Raw genomic sequence first — 21,827 nt, 5'->3', positions numbered from 1 at the left:
CCACTTCTATCCTTGAGTCTTCCATACCACATTCTTCGCTGCCTTTTTGCCGGAGTTTCTGTCATTTCTTTGCTCCCTTCGCTCCGCAACTCATCCAAGCTTTCTTTAGAACCTAAAAATACAAAATTAAATAGTATTAAGTATTTATCCTTGAGGAGAGTAAAATACAGAATTCATTACAAAAAGAGAATTAGAAGCACACAAAATGGGATAAGTGCCAATAAAATGATAAGAAATAATGCAATATTTGGCACCTATCAAATACCCCTAAACCTGAATTTTACTTGTCCTCAAGTAAAACAAAACTAAGGAAATCCTAACTATGCCACTGTCGATGGTCTCTCGATTGCATTTAGCGAATGCAATAAGCCTTTTGAACCACTAAGTGTCCCTAGTGGACGAGTTGAAGTCTCGTGAGGGTTTGCTTAGAATATACCCACAAAGTTCTAGGACAAAATATAAGCTCAGACTCCATGAAATGTGACAAGTGCAAGACAGTTTAAGCTCACGGCAATTGGATATGTCAGTCTAGCTATCAAAGGCACAATCCTAGCACTGAGAATGACTAAAGACATGTGATAAGAGTGTAAAGTGTATCTACACATGTTTAAAGAATGATCGGAAGTTACGACTCCTAATCACCAAGAGATAGTTTTTAGGCTAAGAGCCGAATTCAAAGCCAAGCTAGATGTCCGGATTTACGAGAATTGTGAATGTTCACCTAAGAGTTGGTGATATTTCAGATTACCCGCATTGTACATCGATGGCATACACACTTCCTTGTTTATTACAATAAATAACAAAAGATGACTCTTTACATGACTCTAATTTACATTGACTACTCTCTTTTATTTTTGGAACAAGAGAGAACTATTGTCTTTAACATGACAAAACATGGAATACTTGATATTTTTGTATTTTTCTGAATGATATATACGTAGGTTTTTTTTCAACTAGAGTAACAGAATGACTTGACATTTACAATATTTGACTTATGAACAGAAATTAAAATTTACATGACACTTTGCAAGAGGTAGCCCTTTTCGATGCACCCGGTCAAATTTAATGGTTGCTTTTCTTAACGTATCCTCCAACTTCTATCCCAGCCAACCAAAGAACAAGCTAGTCAAGTCTCATTCAGTATTCTAAAGTGATTGGCAACCCTAACTTCTGATAAAACACCTGAAGCTTGAGGCTATACATGTATTGGTAGATCGTGCATGTGCAATTTTCTTATCACTTGTGAATTGTGCTAGAATCAGGGGTGCCTCATCATCTAGACTAAGAACCCTAATTTTACATATATGCACATGAGTCAACATTTCAAGGTAAATGAGCTCCATTTTTAGGTTTTTTATCATTTTTTATTTTTATTTTTTCATTTTTTCAAAAAGAAGGAGTTCTTGTTTTCAATTATAGCATGTTATTAGGGTATCTACTGTTCACCCCTAAACCTAAATTAAACAGTATCCTCAATGTTTAAAAATAACAAAAGAAAGAACTGTACAGAAAAGGAAATGAAAAGAAAAGAAATAAAATGGAATGTTTAACCTGATTTATGTACAAGGGTTGACCAGTTCAGTCCATGTAGACTGGATCCTCCAGATCGGTTGTCTCGATGTCAGGTGGAATTGGTTCAAGGAATGGTTTCAACCTCTGCTCATTCACTTTGAAAATGTTCTTGTTGGAGACATCTTCAAATTCCACAGCTCCATGTGGGAATGTTGTGCGTACTAGGAACGGGTCGGTCCATCTGGAACGCAACTTTCCTGGAAAAAGATGCAACCGAGAGTTATATAACAACACCTTCTGGCGATGTGTGAATGACTTGCGCAAAATACGTTGTCATGAAACTGCTTCATCTTCTGCTTGTACAGCTTGCCGCTGTTATAAGCATCATTCCTTAGCTCTTCTAACTCGTTGAGTTGAAGTTTCCGTTGAGTGCTCGCCTTATCAATAGAAAAGTTAAGTTTCTTGATAGCCCAATAGGCTCGATGTTCTAATTCCACAGGCAGATGACACGGTTTTCCATACACCAGACGATAAGGGGACATGCCAATTGGTGTCTTATAAGCTGTTCTATAGGCCCACAAAGCATCATTCAGTCTTAGTGACCAATTTTTTCTAGACGGGTTGACCGTCTTCTCCAGAATGTGTTTAATTTCCATATTAGAAACTTCTACGTGTCCACTTATCTGAGGATGGTACGGAGTTGCAACCTTGTGAGTTAAGCCATACTTCCGTACTAAAGACTCAAAGTACTTGTTACAGAAATGTGAACCTCCGTCACTGATTATAGCCCTAGGGGTACCAAAACGTGAAAATATGTTCTCTTTTAGAAATGAAAGTACCACTTTGTGGTCATTCGTCTTGGTTGCAACAGCTTCGACCCATGTCGAAACGTAATCAACAACGACTAGGATGTATAATTTGCCTTCACCGAAATCATATTCCTCCTTGAAAATACTTCTTAGTAATTGACAGCGTTCACAAGTAACACAAAACTCATGACAGTCTTTAAACAAAAATGGCCAGTAAAACCCACACTGCAAGATCTTTGCAGCAATTTTCTTGGCACTGAAATGTCCTCCACATGCTTGGTCATGACAGAAAGATATCACTTCTTTATGTTCAATGTTGGGGACACACCTCCTAATAATTTGGTCCTGGCAGTACTTAAACAAATATGGGTCATCCCAAAGGAAATGTTTAACTTCAGCCAAGAACTTAGAAAGGTCTTGTCTAGACTAATGCAAAGGCCTTCTACCTGTAGCAAGGCAGTTAACAATGTCAGCAAACCAAGGAATGTCTGATACAGACATGAACTGTTTATCGGGGAATGATTCTCTAATCAACACAGGTTCCTCAATAGACTCATTGGTTAATCTGGACAAGTGACCAGCAACCACATTTTCAGAACCTTTCTTATCACGAATTTTGATATCAAATTCTTGTAATAATAGTATCCATCGAATAAGACGAGCTTTAGCATCCTTCTTAGAAAGAAGAAACTTCAAAGCCTCATGTTATGTGTATATGATGATCTTAGATCCTATCAAATAAGATCTAAACTTGTATAATGCAAAAACCACAGCAAGCAACTCTTTCTCCATAGTTGAATAGTTAAGTTGAGCATCATTAAGAGTTTTGCTAGCGTAATATATCACATATGGTAGTCTATCAACACGTTGTCCTAAAACAACACCAACAGCATAATCAGAAGCATCACACATCAATTCAAACGGTAATTTCCAGTCAGGTGGTCGGACTATAAGAGCTGAGGTAATAAGAGTTTTTAGTTCCTCCTATGCTTTCACACACGCGTCATCGAAGGTAAAAGCAACATCTTTGGCGAGTAGACTACACAGGGGTCTTGAGATTTGACTAAAGTTCTTGATGAATCGCCGCTAAAAACCAGTGTGACCTAAAAATGATCTGATCCCCTTCACAGAGCGGGGTTGTGGTAAATTTTGAATGAGGTCAACTTTAGCTTTATCTACTTCAATGCCTTTCTCCGAGATGATGTGTCCTAGAACAATTCCTGAGTTCACCATAAAATTACATTTTTCCCAATTCAAGACTAGATTTCGTTTCTTACATCTAGACAGCACAAGGGAAAGATGGTTCAAACATTCGTCAAAAGAGGAACCAAACACAGAGAAATCATCCATAAATATCTCGAGAAAACTATCTATCATGTCAGGAAAAATGCTCATCATGCAATGCTGAAAAGTGGCAGGTGCATTACACAACCCAAAGGGCATACGTCTATAAGCAAATGTACCAAATGGACACGTGAATGTAGTTTTTTCCTGATCTTCCGGTGCAATGTGAATTTGGTTATACCCGGAAAATCCATCTAGAAAACAATAGTGACTGTGTCCAGACACACGTTCTAGCATTTGGTCTATGAAGTGAAGAGGGAAGTGATCTTTTCTCATTACTGTGTTCAGCTTTCTATAGTCAATGCAGACTCGCCACCCTGTGGTTGTACGAGTAGGGACTAATTCATTCTTCTCATTCTGAACTAAAGTAATTCCTAATTTCTTAGGCACAAATTGAATGGGACTAACCCATTTACTATCTGAAATTGGGTATATGATACCCGCATCAAGTAGATTCAAGGTCTCACCCTTAACAACATCTCTCATGTTAGGGTTAAGTCTCCTTTGCATTTCCCTTGATGGTTTAGCATTCTCTTCCAGATTTATGTGATGCATGCAAATAGTGGGACTTATTCCTTTGAGATCTGAGATGGTCCATCCTAATGCCTCTTTATGCTCCTTAAGGACTTCTAAAAGCTTACTTTCCTGCTCAATGTCTAATCCGGATGAAATAATAACAGGTAAAGTATCATAAGAACCTAGAAATGCATACTTCAAAGTATCAGGCAATGTCTTCAATTCTTGCTTAGGTGACTCATCAGAAGGTATGACAGACTCTTCAGAAAGTGGGAGTTGTTCCACCTTAGTCTGCCACTTAGTGATATCCATATGAGGTACAAATTCAAGTAAAGATTGGACTCCACTAATGTAATCATCATCACACAACTCCAAGTTGAAATTCTCCAAACATGATTGCAAGGGATCTATTGGTAGAATGTTAGTCAGTGAATCTTGTATCAAATTCTCAATCATATTGATCTCATGTACATCTTCATCATCAAGATCCACATGTTGTTGACTAACATTAAACACATTCAGTTCTACAGTCATGTTTCCAAAAGACAGTTTTAACACTCCACTACGACAGTTAATGATCGCATTAGACGTCTCCAAGAAGGGACGTCCTAAGATGAAAGGAATGTGGCTGTCAGGGTTTTGTACAGGTTGAGTGTCTAAAATAATGAAATCTACCGGAAAGTAGAACTTATCAACCTTAATCAAAAAATCTTCAATCACACCTCGAGGGACCTTAACAGATCTATCCGCTAACTGGAGAGTTATAGGTGTTGGTTTCAACTCTCCAAGACCTAACTGCACATAAACAGAATATGGCAGTAGGTTCACACTTGCACCTAGGTCTAATAAAGCTTTATTGACCGTGTGTTTTCCTATGATGCAAGAGATAGTTGGACATCCTGGGCTCTAAATTTAGGTGGAGTTTTGTTCAGAATGATGGAACTCACATGTTCAGCTAAGAAAGCACGTTTGTGTACATTAAGCTTGCGTTTTTGAGTACACAAATCTGTAAGGAATTTAGCATATGCAAGGATTTGCTTAATTGCCTCAAGAAATGGAATGTTGATGTTGACTCTCTTGAACATCTCTAACATCTCATTGTAATGGGTGTTTTTCTTTTGTTGAACTAACCTCTGAGGGAATGGGGTAACAGGAGCATTAGGTGGTAAAGAGACATTCACAGCAGTAGAAGTGTCGGCTTTACCATTATGCTCAGACTCATTGTCTAAATTAGAGGTTTTCTGCGGTGGTGTAGGCAATGCTAAGTTGGATTCAGATTCATTTGCTTGTGGTATGCCTACTGTGTTCAGAACAATCTTACCACTTCGGAGAGTGGTGATGGAATAGACTTGATCGGGCGGGGTTTCAGTGCAAGATAATGTGCCTGCCTGAAATATCCTCTTTGGATTTTGTTGAGGTTGACTAGGGAGTTTACCCTTTTCTCTTTCATTCAGTGCATCACAAATTTGACCCATCTTTAGTTCTAGACTGGTGAATCGCTGGTCAGTTGATTTTTGATTTTGCAAAAGATTTTTGGTCAACAGTCCGACACTCTCTTCAATGCTAGACAATTTCTTTTCAGCAGTGTATTGAGGATACGACTACTGCTGAGGGTTTCTATGGTATTGATTGTGCTGATATCCTTGATTGTTCTGATACCCTTGGTTGTTTCCAGATGTACCTCCTTGGATAGGTCCTTTAGACCGTGAAAAGTTAGGGTGGTTTCTCCAACCTGGATTGTAGGTCTGTGAATAGGGGTTATGCTCTTGTTTTTGAAATATAGCATGTGCCTGTTCAAGCCTAGACTCTTGGAATGCATGCATTTCTGGACAATTATTGACCTGATGGTCAGAACTGTTACATGCAGCACACACAGACATCTCAACATGTTCACGGAGAGTAGGGGTAGAAGGTTTTATATTTTTCTGTATCTCTAACGCTTCTATTCTCCTTTCCAATGACGCAATCTTAGCATTTCCTTCAAAGTCAGACTCAATTCTATAGACCTTAGCTTCAGGTGTAGTCTTTCTAGGTTCACGAATGGACTCCCATTGTTGAGTCTTTTCAGCAACTTCAATCAGGAAAGTCCAAGACTCATCAACACTTTTGTCTATGAAGAGACCATTGCACATAGACTCTACTGTTGTCCTGGTGAAAACATCTAGACCCTCATACAGAATTTGTACTAGTCTCCATTTTTCAAAACCATGGTGGGGACATTGGAGCAATAATTCATTGAATCTCTCCAAATATCTAGCTAAAGTCTCACCCTCGGTTTGCACAAAGCTATTCAGACTTTGACGAATTGTCACAGTCTTGTGAATTTGGAAGAACTTTTTGAAAAACTCCTTTGTGAGGTCATCTCATGTCCTAATTGACTGAGGTTGTAAAGCATACAACCATGACTTGGCTTTTTCCTTTAGAGAGAAAGGAAATAGTCTCAGTTTAAGGGTTTCGTCGGACATTTGAGTGAAACGCAGAGTTCCACATATCTCCTCGAATTCTCTCACGTGATGGTAAGGGTTTTCATTGTCAACCCCCCTAAACACAGGGAGCATTTGGATTGTGCTTGATTTTAGCTCATAATGACCAGTAGCTTCTGGTAGAACAATACATGAGGGCTGGCTTTACCTTGTTGGGTACATGTAATTTTTGAGACTACGGGGTTCTCCCATTGTCTCAGATTGGTCAGATGTATCTTCTTCAGAAGTGGTGGGTGGGGAAGCTTTGTCTCCTTGAGTGACCCTATTTAGTCGATTTGATTGGTCTCTAAAGGTTACAATCATAGCCCATTAATCATGTTATACAAAGCAAGCCCACGATTTAAGAGAAAAAAACTAAGCCCATGATTTGGGTTTTTTTTAATGGGTTGTAAAAGTTTGGGTTTAATGGGTCCAAGTGGCGAAAAACTAAGAACCATGATATTGGGCATACCAAAAACTTTCAAGGCATACAAAGGACTAGTCCTAACTTGGGTGACCTTATAAGGAGTACCCTATGGGTGGTTTAATTACCTATATGCCCTTAAATCCTATAAATTACTAATCTATCTCTAACCTTAATACAAAAATCTATAATCATAAACCTAAAATCAGTTTCAACCCCTTCTTATTCCTCCTCATCCTCCACAGCCGAACCCACCTTCTCCTTTTTTATTTCATCGTATCATCGCCGAAATTTAATCGTCGATTCGTGAAAATTTAGTCGACGATTAAACTCATCTATATAATGGTTCGCCGTAAGCCAGTATCTCGTTCTAATCGAGCGATTGAACAACCCATTGAAGAAGAAGAAGAAGATTTAGAGAGTGAAGAAGAAACTCAAAATCAACACAAAATCAACCGAAAGAAGAGATTGAAGAAGAACCAACTCCAGAAATGAGAATAAGAAGGTTAGTTTTACAAACCCATCTCGTATTTGATGTTTTTGATTGGTTTGATTGATTTAATTCGTCAAAATCATGTTTCTGCGGCGGTTACAGGGTATGGTTCGACGCAAAACAAATCTTAGATGTGCGCCGAGCTGTTCTTGAAACCGAACCCTGAAAGTGCATATGAACAACTCGGCGTATATCTGAAACAAGTTTGCTTGGGGAACGGCTACGCTCGCTTACCTGCTGGACCAACTTGCCACCGCGTCTAGGTTGACAAGTACAAACATCGGAGGGAACTTCACTTTGCTCCAGGTTGATTTTCCATGGGTCCAAGCACGATCTACAAAGAATATCACAAGGTTAAACACTAGAAAGGGAATATAATAACAAGGTTCGGCGCATTCGATAATCACATTATGTGCCGAACTATAAACATTTACAGGTTTCGGCTTTTACGATATCCTCAATATGTGTCGAACCACGAACAATATTTTAACCCAAAAATTAACAAATTCATGTTCGGCTCAGACGATAATCATATTATGTTCCGAACCTTGAACATAAGAGGTTTCGGCTTATACGATATCCTCAATATGTGCCGAACCACGAACAATATTTTAACCCAAAAATTTACAAATTCATGTTCGGCTCAGACGATAATCATATTATGTGTTGAACCTTGAACATAAGAGGTTTCAGCTGATACGATATTCTCCATATGTGCCGAACCAGTAACAATATTTCAACCCAGAAATTAAAAAATTATGTTCGGCACATACGATTTTGGATATGTAAGCCGAATTAGTAATGATTCTATTCCGGGCTATTCAGGATGTTGTTCAGCTTACTATGAAACTTTCATATAAGTCGAACTAGTGTCTAGCAAAAGGGTTGGAATTGGAAATTATAGGTTCGGCGCATACAGTAAACAGATTCAGTAAGCCGAACCGTTCATCAATTGGTAGATTCGGCTCATAGATGTGAGCCGAACCTCAACCTGTTTCGCCGAACCATGATTCAAAAAACCTAACTTTTGATAATTGAGAGCTATAAAAGTGAGATTAAGTATAGGATATAAGTGTACCCGTGTATTAGAAGCATTGGGTTCCTCATCAATGTCTTCATCATCAGGATTTGGCTCATAAAAATCATCATCTTGAGTTTGTGTTTGAGTTTGAGCTTGAGTGGGTGTTAAATCATTCTCATAATCTAAGAAATCAGCAATTTCTGGATTATTGTTGTAGTTGATATGTATTTTCCTAGGTTTTTTAGATGAATGATTACCCTCCTCATCCTCCATTGAATCAAGAATTAGAATTTTCTCACTTTCTCCTTCTCTTTCTCTCATTCTTAACCAAACCAAAACTTTGATTTTTTTTCCTCAAATTTTTCATCTAAACAACTCTTATAATTCTGAAAATTATTTTAATCATTAAACAAAATATTTAATCACTAATCAAGATTATTAACACTAATACGTAAAGGGCAGATTTGCCATTAAAAAATTTTGGGTTAAGGGGTTATCTGATTTTGCTATTTCACAACCTTTTTGTCTTCATTCAGTATGCCTTGGAAGATTTTGGTATGCCCAATATTATGGTTCAAAACTAATTTGGTTTTGGACTTTGACGACAAAGCCCGGTTAGGTTTTTGGTTTCAAATGGGTTATTTTGGTTTTTCAAAAGTTTGGTTTAATTTGGAAAAATTTTGGTTTTCAAAAATGGGTATTTGGTTTTGAATTGGGTTTCAAAATTTGGTTTAATTGGGTCTTAAAATTTTGGTTTTAAATTTGAAAGAAAAGCCCACTGTTCGGGAGGGAGTGTGCAGCCCACTTAGCAGTTTGAACTGAGCCCAACAGTTTGTGTTCAAACAGAAGCCCAGTGAAGATTTTGAAAATGCTAGGCCCACAGTTTGGTTTTTTATGAAGCCCAGTTGGGTTTTTTTTGGACGGAGCCCAGCAGTTGAGTTTAAACAGAAGCCCAGAATTTGGGTCAGTTTTTTTAAAAAGATCAATTGGGTTTTCAAAAGTCTGTTTCAAAAGTTTGATTTTTGAAATTTTGGAGGCAAGGGGAACAGGCCTAAAGCTTTCTGTTCAATGGGCTTGAGCCCAGCTAACAAGTTATTTCTTGAACTACAAAGCCCAGGTGGGTGTGTTCAAACAGGCCCACTATTCAGTTTAATTACTAGCCCAAAAAATGGTCTAAAACAGAAGCCCACAAACTGGGTTTACTTAATGGGTTTAGGCTTACTGTCTTTTGCACAGCCCAGCAGTTCTGCTCTCTCCCTAGCCACAGCAGCAGTAGCAGCAGCAGTTTCCAGCAGCAGCAGTTCTAGCAGCAGCAGCAGCTCCACAGCAATAGCTCCAGCTTCTGTTGGCTCAACAGAACAGGTTAGTTTTCAAGACAGAAATGCAAGACAGGGTACAGTGAAGCAAAAACAGGTAAAAATGGCAAATACACCGCTACCGAGTCCCCGGCAGCGGCGCCAAAAACTTGGTGGGGTTGTAAAGTAACCCACAGATTCTCTGCAAGTGCACATGGTACAGGAGTACCACAGGGCAAGCACAGGTTTGTCCTCCGGGACTAGGAGGGTGTGATTTGCTATGTTTAGGGTCTTTCTAACACTAATCTTAACAAGGCAGTGATGAACAGGGACTAAGTGGAGTGATTCAAGGGGATTTTTGTTGTGTTTTCAACACAACTAAGCTGTGAAGTTACTTAAACTGGGAGAATAGACAGTTCAAAGTGACAACAAGAGAAATTATTGAAAACAGTGGCAGAAAACAGTGAATAAAGATGGAATTTGGGAAGCACTAGAATGTTGAATCCACCACTAAACCTATGCTAATCATCCTAGTTTATACTCTTGTCCCTAATGGACAAAAGGGTAAAGTCCAAGCTTGCCTTATGACCAGGGCCTTCAAGGAATGTTGGCTAACTACCTAATGCCACTAACTGACCCCTAGCATTGGCTGTCTTTTAACAGCACATCCAATCACAGGTCAGTTAGGCTCACTAAGTCATTAACTAAACTAGGTCTGGTTTAATTCTACAAGAGCATTCACCTAAGGACTAATAGCTTTGGCATAAGGGTTTCATCCACACTCTATTCAGCTAACTTAGAACATGCTAGACATGTGAAACAGGAGCATAAAAAGAACTAAAACAGAGATATGAAGAACAGGACAGGGACATGAAGTTATAACATGGACTGAAATTTGCTGAACTATTGAGGCATGGAATTTACTGAACTAAGCATGGAATGGGAATTCATTAACATCAAAAACAGGACAAGGCATTCTACTGAGAAGCATTACTAAGAAAAACAGGAGGATTTAGTTTTACTGGAACTAAAACATCAAACATGAAACTAAAACATCAAACATTAAACATGAAACTGAAACATGAAAACATCAAACATGAAACTGAACCTTAAAGTTAAAACAGCAATCATCAAATGGAATTTGAAATTCCAAACCAGAAATTTAGTTGCACTGGAATTGTAAAGGTTTCTGTAGCTTTTCTACTGATTCACACTAACAAATGCACTAAACATGAACCCTAAGTGTCACTGAACTCCAAAAGAGAACAACACAGAACTTTGAATTTGAAATTGGAAATTGAAAACAGAAATTAAATTGTAGTGGAATTCTAATTGATGGAAACTTGGCTAGCCCAAGTATGTTTCTAACTTGAATTAACAGTTAAGGTAAAAGCTAAACAGGAGAAATTGAAACTGAAATCCAATTCTGAATTTTTCTGATTTCACAACTCAAAGATGAAATTAAACTGAACTGGAACTACAATTGATTGAAACTTGGCTAGCCCAAGTATGCCCTCACACACACACATAACAGCCTATTTATACTACACTTTTTTCCAAAAGAAAATACCTAATTTTCAAATTAGGGTTTCGACATTTTTGGTCAAATAATCTCACCACTTGTCTGATAACTGCTCTTCCTGCTCGACCCATGCTTCCTCTGATCTTCCTGCTCCATCTCCTGCTCCAGTTGCATCCTAGCTCGACTGTGAAGGAAACCCTAGTTTTGTCTCTCTCAATCGTAGCATCTAGGATTTGGGGAAGACGCTATGATGGAGACAGAGAGAACTAGGGGTTCGACTGATGCTTCTTCTGTTGTGGTCGGGTAAAGATGGTGGTATTTGGGGGAAGGACTTCGAGCTGCTGTGAGTTGCGGAGCTCTGAAAATGTCGGTGTTGGGAGAAAACGAAGGTGTTGGGTGAAGGGAGTGTTTGGCTCGACTGGTGTAGGTGATGAGGGTATTAGGCACTGTAGTGTTGGGCAGACGTATCGAAATAGATGATGCGAGCGTATACACCATTGGATGCGAATCATCTGTACCGAATCTGATGGTTCATATTAGAGTTAGGTGTTATGGTGTTTTCCAGGATCAGAGAAATATGATGCACAGTAAAGCAACTTCGTTGGATTGTTAAGATGGATCGAATCGGACGGCTAAAATAGAAGAGGGTTTGGGTTTGGGATTTAGGCTTGTGAAATGGGTTTGGGTTTGGGAAATAAGTTTGGGATTGGGAAATGCTGAGCCCACTTCTTCTTTGAGAACAATTTCTTCCTTTTTAAGCCCACTTCTATCCTTGAGTCTTCCATACCACATTCTTGGCTGCCTTTTTTCCGGAGTTTCTGTCATATCTTTGCTCTCTTCGCTCCGCAACTCATCCAAGCTTTATTTAGAACCTAAAAATACAAAATTAAATAGTATGAAGTATTTATCCTTGAGGAGAGTAAAATACAGAATTCATTACAAAAAGAGAATTAGAAGCATACAAAATGGGATAAGGGCCAATAAAATGATAAGAAATAATGCAATATTTGGCACCTATCAGAATGATGATAACCAAATCCATAATAAAAATAACCATTACATGCTTTGTTGTAGGTGAGTGTTGGAAGATAAACACATTCCTCTGTAACGGGATTACAGATATAGATGGCATCGCGCTCAAGAGAGGACTTTCCCTTTACCAAGCAACAAACCAAACCATTACACGAACCAACCATGGCAGACAACAAGGGTTGTAAAGTAAACGTCCTTAAAGGTCTGTGAGAAACATTCAAAGTGGCAGACTCAAAAGAAGGTACAAAAGAAGAGTTTATACCTTGTTGTTCTTCTTCCTGCCTTACATGATTGTAGATTTTTGCAGTTGAGGGTACATGATCCATTAGGAGAATCTGACTGTGCAGGGAAGAGAATCGTTCATGCGAACCTGGCAAGAACTCCATTACTCTATATTGGGTATGATGATCTATAAATTTTTTACCTGATCCACATACAGGGTTCAATTGGCATGAAAGTATCCAATTGATCCTTGTTTGAAGGTGAAAACGGTTTCTGTTGATTTTGGTAATTTCGGGTGTGTTGGTGAGAAACGAATCTAAACCCTAAAAAATGTACTGCAAAGGAGTACTTTAGATTCGAGAGATCAATCTGTACAAATCCGGCCTAAACCAAGAAATGGTCGTTGCGGACTTGCTTCGTTCACAAAGTGAAGAAGAAGGGTTAGTTTTGGGGAGGGAAGCGAAGAAAGTGTTGAGACCAGAATAGTTGATTCTGGAAGAGTAGTTTTTTTTACAACTTGTATTAGAAAGAGGGAAGCTAACATATGGAAAGCTAGCAAAATGTTTTCTGAGTGTTGTATGCTCCTGACCTGAACTTGTTGTTCGGTGGAAATAGGTAATGCCTATTTGTACAAGTCGAAATGAAACGTACTATGGTCTCATTAAGAAAAGGAAAACAAGTGAGTAAATGGGAGGAGGTGGTAACCGGTGACACCTGGAATTGATGTTCCATAAAAGAAAGCGTTTCACCATTACTCCCGTATTTACTAACCGCCTCATCCTTATGACACTTCCTTATAACGGGCGTAGTGTACGCCGCACGCTGTAAACCACCAAACCAATACCCAATGAGCATCCCCCAGTTTGTGATGTGCGTTGATGTCTCGATTTTTTTCGTGGAAAACATGTAACATGTTGTTGTCTTCTGGTAAGTCGAGCCTGGGAGACTTGCCGGCTTGGTGACCTTCGACGGTCGAGATTTTGCATCTTAGGAGGAAAGGTATCCATTGATTATTCCAACCTTTCGTTTGGTAGCCAGTGACATGAAAGAATGCTCGGTACGACTTTAATATGGCCTGGTTTAGCCGTGACCAAACTAGGGACAAAAGTTTCCATGCGTTAGCTGGTAACCTTGGACGGCTAAGATCTGCGCCTTAGATGAAAATGTGGCCGTTGATCGTCGCACGCCTTTGTTTTGGTGGACGGTAGGGAAGTCCGACATGGCGCGGTAAGGTGGTTGTCATGCCATTGGCACATGTGGCATGGCATGCCTTGGCGCGGTTTGGCGTGGCTAAAACTAGGGTTTTGGGCCAAAGGTTACCATGTGTTGTCTGGCGACCTTGGACGCCTAGGATTGAAGGGTGGTCGTTGAACGTCGCACACCTTCTTTTTGGTAGACGCATAGGGAAGGTCGGCATGGAATGACGCGACAAGGTGGTTGGAATGCCATTGGCACATGTGACATGGCCAAAACTAGGGTTTTGGGCCAAAGGTTACCATGGTTATCTGGCGACCTTTGACAGCTAGGATTTGCATCTGGGATTGAAGGGTGGTCGTTGATCGTCGCATGCCTTCTTTTTGGTAGCCGCATAGGGAAGGCCGATATGGTATGACAAAGGCAAATGGCGCGGACGGCTTGGCATAGCGGGGCCAAGGCAGAATGGTGCAGACAACTTGGAATAGTGGGGCCAAGGCCGAATGGTGCATACGTCTTGGCATAGCGGGGCCAAGGACGAATGGTGTGGATGGCTTGGCATAGTGGGGCATGACCGAGTGGTCCGGATGGCCTCGCATAGTAGGGCCAAAGCAGAATTGTACGAATGGCTTGGCATAGTGGGGCCAAGACCGAATGGTGTGGACGGCTTGGCATAGCGGGGCCAAGGCCGAATGGTGCGAACGACTTGGCATAGCAGGGCCAAGGCCGAATGGTGCGAATGTCTTGGCATAGTGGGGACAAAGCAGGATGGTGCGTACGGCTTGGCATAGCGGGGCCAAGGGTTTGGATGGCTTGGCGTGGTAGTGCCAAGGCAAGGTGCGGTTGGCTTGGCATAGTTTGGCTAAGGGTTTGGCATGCCATTGGCGCATGGTGCGTCCAGCATGGATAGGGCCAAGGGTTTGGTATGCCATTAGCGCATGGTGCGGCCAGCATGGCTAGGGACAAGGCAAGCGGCAGTTGGCTTGGCATGGTGGGGCCAAGGGTTTGGCATGCCATTGGCGCATGTTGCAGCCAAAATGGATAGGGCCAAGGAAAGGTGCGGGGTTTGGCATGCATTGGCATGGCTAGGGCCAAGGTAAGGTGCGGTTGGCTTGGCATGGCAGGATCAAGGATTTGGCATGCCATTGGCGCATGGTGTGGCCAACATGGCTAGGGCCAAGGAAAGGTGTGGTTGGCTTGGCATGGTGGGGTCAAGGGTTTGGCATGCCATTGGCGCATGGTGCGGCTAGAATGGCTAGGCATGCCTTGGCGCACTAAACGTGGCAGGCATGATTTCCCATTGGCACAGTGGTGCGGATGGCATGGTTGGGATGTCTTGGAGCGGAGATGTGGATGGCATGGTTTGCCATTGGCACAGTGGTGCGGCTGGCATGGTTGGCATGCCTTGGCGCGGAGATGTGACTGGCATGGTTTGCCATTGGCACAGTGGTGCGGCCGGCATGGTTGGCATGCCTTGGCGCGGAGATGTGACTGGCATGGTTTGCCATTGGCACAGTGGTGCGGCCGGCATGGTTGGCATGCCTTGGCGCGGAGATGTGGCTGGCATGATTTGCCATTGGCACAGTGGTTCGGATGGCATGATTAGAATGCCATTGGCGCATGGTGCGGCCAACATGGATAGGGACAAGGCATGCCATTGGCGCATTATTATCGATTTCTATAATTGTTTTGTAAGAATAATTCCCTTGCGCAGTAACATCATCGTATTGCTCTCCTCCATAACAGATTAAAGCAGGGTTATTACCAAACTGAAAGATGATGATACTATTTGTTATTATATCTCTTAAGGGTTTTCTAACTATTTTGCAGTTGATGATGGTTTGATGAGGTAAACGAGATAGGATATCTAGCATTATCTCAGTAGGTAACTTCTCCGTCTTATGAATTCTATTTTATATTCACAAATACATCATGCACGCAACTATAATAAAGATTAGTTCTCACCTGTTATTGTTTAGATATCTTCCAGTAGATTACCTCTCTCTTTCTCTGCTAGCTAACAACTCACCTGTACCCATTCGGCAGCCATGGTAATTTTGTTATTAGTTCCGATTCACAATAAAATTCCACACCCTATATCGCATTGCTTAAATAGTGAAACCGATACGATGACAACAAGCCAAAAATATACACGAGGCCGGCGACATAAAGATGCCTTGGTTGAGATGGGCAGCCCAGTAAGTTGGGTAGTGCACAAAAGGAACCGAAGGGAAGGTTGAATTTTAGAATGAGGTGACTTTTGGGCACACTGATTGGCTGTCAAAAAATTCCAAACAAAGCGAACAAGAGTTCAAGAATGAAGTTACATTAGTAGCTGAACTTTAATACAGAAATCTTATGAAACTTGTTGGTTTTAGCCTAGCTGGTTTGTATCATACAGAAATCTTACCAATTCCTATCCGGTTTGTATCCCATGTTATTCCCATTAAGCTGAATATATATACTTCTTTAGACTAAAATGGTAATAAGTTTGTGTTTAGACTATCGATGAATGCGTAGATCCGATTAAATGCACACACCTTGATTGTGAAAGGCGATAAAAGATAATAGGATTCGTCTTTCTTCATGAGGAGTCTCACAAGAAAATGAAAGCACCCTAATAAATAATGATGATAGCCAAATCCATAATGAAAATGGTCTGTCGTCCTACCATTACATTCTTTGATGTAGTTATTAAATGCTGGAAGACAAACATACTCCTCGGTAATAGGATTACAGATGTAGATGGGCTCACGGGCAAAAGTGGAGTTTCCCTTTACCGAGCAACAAACCAAACCATTACACTACACGAACCAACCACAGCAAGGGTTCTAGCTCCATAGATGGATGCCATGCGCACAGACGAATTTATAAATTTGTTTTTTCTCGACAATTCACAAGTTTGGTAATACTTTCTAATTCACTAGTACTCAATAAGAGCAGCCTTAATTGCTCGAACCACATTTCCCTGTATTCAACCCTCTCCTTAATTAGGATCTTAGATTACATATCAATGGGCAGCGTACATGGAGGAGATGATAGATGATGTGCATATCAAAAGTCTTAAAAGGCCTAGACAAATACAACTATCATGTTAAAGGGTGAGGAAATCTTCGTTTTTTATTGGTCGAAATAGATTTTTTTGAGTTTTATAAAACAAGCGTTTTGGTGAGGACATTTGACAACGTATGATGGATTGTAAAATAATAGAAAAAATTTAAAAAAAGAAAACCAAATTAAATTTGGAATTCATGAAATGACAATATTTAGGTTATAACACTTGACAATGTATGATTTATTTAAAAATTACAAACTTAAACATAACTTACGGTGTTTAAAATTTTATGGAAATTCAAATTCAATTTGATAATCAAATAATTATTATATTAGGACTATTTTTTTTTCAAATCAATATATAAAGGGGAAAAAATCTATATATTTTTTGTGAAAATGAAAGGAAAAAGTAAATAAAATTTCCACATATCCTCACCTACTTAATATATTTGCCCCGCCACATCAAATCAGAAATACATCTACACGCGCACACCAAATCGAAAATGCATTGTCACGGGGACGCCCGCGCACACCAATATAAAAGGAAAAAATAAACGAAATCTGCACATATTCACATATTTAATGTATTTTCTCCGACACGCCCAATCAAATATATATCTCCACAGGGCGGGGTGAAGCCCCGCGCACACCAAATCAAAAATACATCGCTACGGGGCGGGCGAAGCTCCGCGCACCAAATCAAAAATACATCGTCACGGGCGGGGCAAAGCCCTACGCACACCAAATCAAAAATACATCGTCACGGAACTTTACCATGGACGAGGTAAAGCCCCGAACACCAAGCTAAAAAAATATGCCCGGTGCATAGCACGGGCACAAATCTAGTTAGTCTAAATTGCGGAAGTGGAAATTTGGGTACTGAGTGAAGTGCATATTAGTCTAAACTGCGTCAAGATTTCTATATCAAAAATTTCACGAGTCCATTCTAAACTAACTGCTCTATACGCCCAGCTGCAAAGATCAACACAATCATTGTTTCCTTGAGGAGCTGTGTATTATGAAGAATTGGGGTTTGTTGCACTTTTTTTTTTTGTATTTTTATTAAATCCGCGGTTAATCCATATCCGGTCCGTATCACCCGCTAATCCACAGATGTTAAATTCGCGGGTGATTGAGCCGGACACGGTTAGATTTTCCAAATCTGCAATTTTGACGGTTTGGACGCGGATGACCCATAATCCGTATCCGTCCGTCCGTCACACACCCGTACTTGCCACACCGTATCCGTAAAAAGAAGAGGTCTTGTTAAGTTCGGCACAAATATAAAGTTATCCTAATAACTAGGGCTGTCAATGGTACCCATTACCCGGGTCCGGAACCGGAACCGATGGATTTGGGTCCGGTTCCGGGTCCTTAAATTGGACCCATTAACCACTTTGGACCCGGCGGGTAATTACCCATATATACCCGTTTATGAACGGGTCCACTCGGATCCTACCCGTCGGGTACCCGCGGGTATTCGGGTATTTCATAAAAGCTAATTGTGTAAAATCCCCAGCGAAAATTAGGTCATATATAAAGGAAAGGATGAGAAGCTCACCACCCATTCCGATCTACTTTCTTCTCCTGCCTCTGCCTGCAACTACTTCTACACACTGGAAGTGGAAATCCTTTGTTTCTCAAATTCTTTCACTGAAAGAAAAGTATGATATGCTACTCTACAAATTCTTAAAGGTTAATCAGTGGGTATCTTTCAATTTCTCAATTTTAATCAGTGGGTATCTTTCAATTTCTCAATTTTAATCAGTATTTGGTGCGCTCAATTTCTCTAAATTCAATAATTGAACTTATGGCTCTAATTGTTGCTTCTAGTGAAGTTAGATTTGTGGGTAGAGTTGTCAAACAGGCCGGCGTAGATTTGTTGTTGTGTCTAGTTATTATACTATTTCTTATCTAGTAATTGTCTAGTTGAAATCGCTCATCTCTTATTAGTCTACTGTTTAATTTCTTTCATTTTGTATCAATTTTTTTTCCTTGTTCTTGATGGTTTCTCTTGCGCAGACAAGGCAAACTTATTATGCTTGAATGGGTATCCCTGTAATCTCAGTGATATGTGAACTCTATGGTTGTTTTTGTGAGAAATCAATGATAGCTCGAAGGTTGGGTGTTTTCAGTAGCTTGCAGCAAACATGCACAAGAGCAAGTCCTCTACTGCCATTTTGGCAATTAAGTCATAAACTACTAATTCCTTGTGTGTGGTTGATGCGTATGCTGTTTATGCGTATATGCTTGGAACATTTGTCTTTTTGTTACTGTATATGCTTGTTAAATTTATTATCGTTTATACTTTATGACACCTGATAGGCTGATACAGATGTTTGTTGGTTTTTCCTTGCAGAGGCAACATGAAAAGTCAAACAGGAAGTAGTGTTGGTGGTCATTGTGTTCCTGTAAAGAAGACTAAAGTTACCGTTTCGAAATCCCCGTATATGCCGCCTCCTAAAGCTGCCGTTTCGAAGGCTGCAAAGAAGAGTAAAGTTGTAAACTCAGCAGAGCCGAAAGAAGTATAAACTGTAGCCAGTGAGTCAAGTGATTCTGATCATATAGAAGCGGCAACAACAGATTTGGTTCCGTCACCTACACGTAAACACAAAAGAACCTCAAAGTATTGGGCTGAATTTCAAGAGGTATTGATAAAAGGAAAAACACACGGAGAATGCAAGCACTGCAAGAGGAATATTGGTGCGGAGAGCAAAAATGGGACAAGCAGTTTGAGGAAACATCTAAATAGTTGTATGGCGTACAAAGGAGCACAACAGCAAATTAACCAAATGTTCTTGAAAGCTAGTGAAACACAAGATGGGTCAGTAGCTGCTTACAACTTTAAGTTTAACCAAGAAGCAACTCGTGATTGTATTGCAAGAATGATTATCTTGCATGAACTCCCTTTCTCATTTGTAGAGTACATTGGTTTTAGAAGGGTGCTGACTTCATTACAACCCAATATTAAACTTGTGAAGCGGAACACTACGAAGTCAGACTGCATAAAGATTTATCAAATGGAAAAGAAGCATTTGTACGAGATTTTTAGTAAGGTATAGAGTCGCATAAGCCTTACTACTGATATGTGGACTTGTACCACTCAGAATAGAGGTTATATGTCTTTGACAGCTCATTATGTTGATGAAGAATGAAAGATTCAGAAGAGAATTTTATCTTTTAACGTTGTGGATGGGCAACACACTGGAGTTAACATTGCAAAGGTACTGATAGAGCAGTTGTACAAGTGGAATATAGATAGGAAGATAGCTTCAATTACGCTGGATAATGCTTCAACTAACAAAGTCATGGTAAGTGAACTTCTTGCTCAGCTAAAACCAGATAATGGATTACTTTTGGATGGGGAATTATTCCATGTTCGATGTTCTGCTCATGTAGTTGCCATTATTGTTGATCATGGGATGCTGCAAATTAAAGAAGAAATACAGAAAATTAGAAATTCAGTGAAATTTATTAGAGGTTCACCACAAAGACAACAAAAATTTAAATAAGTTTTCTTGCAAGTCAATGCTCTTGATAAAAAGTTGATTCAAGACGTTGATACAAGGTGGAATTCTACCTATCTGATGCTTGAAACAACACTTCTATTTCGGGAAGCATTTAACCGGTTCGGGAAAGATTAAAGCTGATTTTCTTAATGTTGCTCCAACGAGTGAAGACTGGAAGAATGCAAGTAGTCTTTCAATTTGCTTGAAGTTCTTTTATGAAGTCACCATTCTCTTTTCAGGTACGTCATACGTGACAGTACTGCTTGTTCTTTGTATTTAGAACTTCGTGAGTGGTGTGATTCCGATGATGCATTACTCTAAAAAATGGCAGTGAATATGATGAAAAAGTTTGAAATATATTGGCAACTTACTAGTAAAACATTTGCAATAGCTTCCATTTTAGATCCTCGGTTTAAAATGAAATTATTGGATTACTATTTCCCATTAATATATCCTGGTAACAGCGAGGAGAAGAAGTTAGAAGTTATGGAAGTCTTGAAAAGATTGTATAATGAATATGCAACACATTATGCTTCTTCAGCTCATGTATACTCAGCAAACATTTCGACAAATCAAGTGAACATGGAATATTCAGTTGGTAGTAGTGGTAGTACTTCATCTTCTCAAAGTTCTTTTACTTCTAGAAGGAAAGGTTTGACGGCATTTCTGGAAGAAAGTTCACAACATGACGTTGTTCGCACAGATATAGTGTAATACCTATCAGCTGATGTTCACCCTATTAGAAAAGGAAGTGGTATTGATCTGAATGATTCTAGTTTTGATGTTTTGGGGTGGTGGAAATTTCATGGACCAATGTATCCAATTGTAGCAGTGATAGCTCGTGATATATTAGCAATTCATGCGTCATCGGTGGCTTCTGAATCTGTTTTCAGCACTAGTGGTAGAGTTGTAGATAAATTTCGTTCTTCAATGCTTCCAGAAACAATTGAAGCTCTGATATGCACACAAGATTGGATAAGAAGTGCGTTGAAGAGTAAGTAACATATTCAATTTATGTTTGCTATTATATCAATTTTAGTTAGTGATTCATTTACTATGGTTCTTGTACGTCAACTAACTATTTTATTGTGTTAGATGAGGGATTTGGGTTAGGTAGTACTTCACTTCAAACTCTTTTGGAGGCAATGGAGGAGCTCGAGTCAGACGATGATGATGCAACATCGCACATTGTCTAACTGACTGACTATCAATTTAAGGTAAAATAACCAGCTAACCTTGGAATGCACAAATTTGTATTTCCTTAAACTTTGTCGAAATGTGATTAGTACAGTATAAGAAAGTATGACTTGTGTCTGTTGGTGTGAAAATAAAAAGCACACAAAACACTTGCAAGTATACAAGGTCAAGATTTATAATATAATGATGAGTAGGGGTTTGTCCACAGGGAGAGGAGCATA

General features: G+C 39.8%; 1 protein-coding gene across 1 annotated transcript; it reads left to right on the top strand.

Annotated features, from left to right (window-relative positions):
- The first annotated feature begins 19,266 nt into the window (after window positions 1-19,266).
- On the top strand, window positions 19,267-21,123 carry LOC113324906 (zinc finger BED domain-containing protein RICESLEEPER 1-like). The gene is made up of 5 exons (XM_026573182.1): window positions 19,267-19,393; window positions 19,484-19,956; window positions 20,059-20,380; window positions 20,580-20,648; window positions 20,741-21,123. The coding sequence occupies exons 1-5, from the start codon at window positions 19,267-19,269 to the stop codon at window positions 21,121-21,123; spliced, it is 1,374 nt and encodes a 457-aa protein (XP_026428967.1).
- The last annotated feature ends 704 nt before the right edge of the window (window positions 21,124-21,827 follow it).

Source organism: Papaver somniferum, chromosome 11, assembly GCF_003573695.1.
Source record: "Papaver somniferum cultivar HN1 chromosome 11, ASM357369v1, whole genome shotgun sequence".
Lineage (NCBI taxonomy): Eukaryota > Viridiplantae > Streptophyta > Magnoliopsida > Ranunculales > Papaveraceae > Papaver > Papaver somniferum.
The sequence above is the reverse complement of the archived record's forward strand: the minus strand, read 5'-3'. Positions and strand labels throughout refer to the sequence as shown.

Bases quoted from the DNA above. Each gene is read 5' to 3' on its own strand.
- LOC113324906 (XM_026573182.1), top strand. From the start codon at position 19,267: ATGAAAAGTCAAACAGGAAGTAGTGTTGGTGGTCATTGTGTTCCTGTA. The intron at 19,394-19,483 runs GTAAAGTTGTAA...CGGCAACAACAG, and splicing joins TTCGAAGGCTGCAAAGAAGA to ATTTGGTTCCGTCACCTACA. The intron at 20,381-20,579 runs GTTCACCACAAA...CAACGAGTGAAG, and splicing joins TTCAGTGAAATTTATTAGAG to ACTGGAAGAATGCAAGTAGT.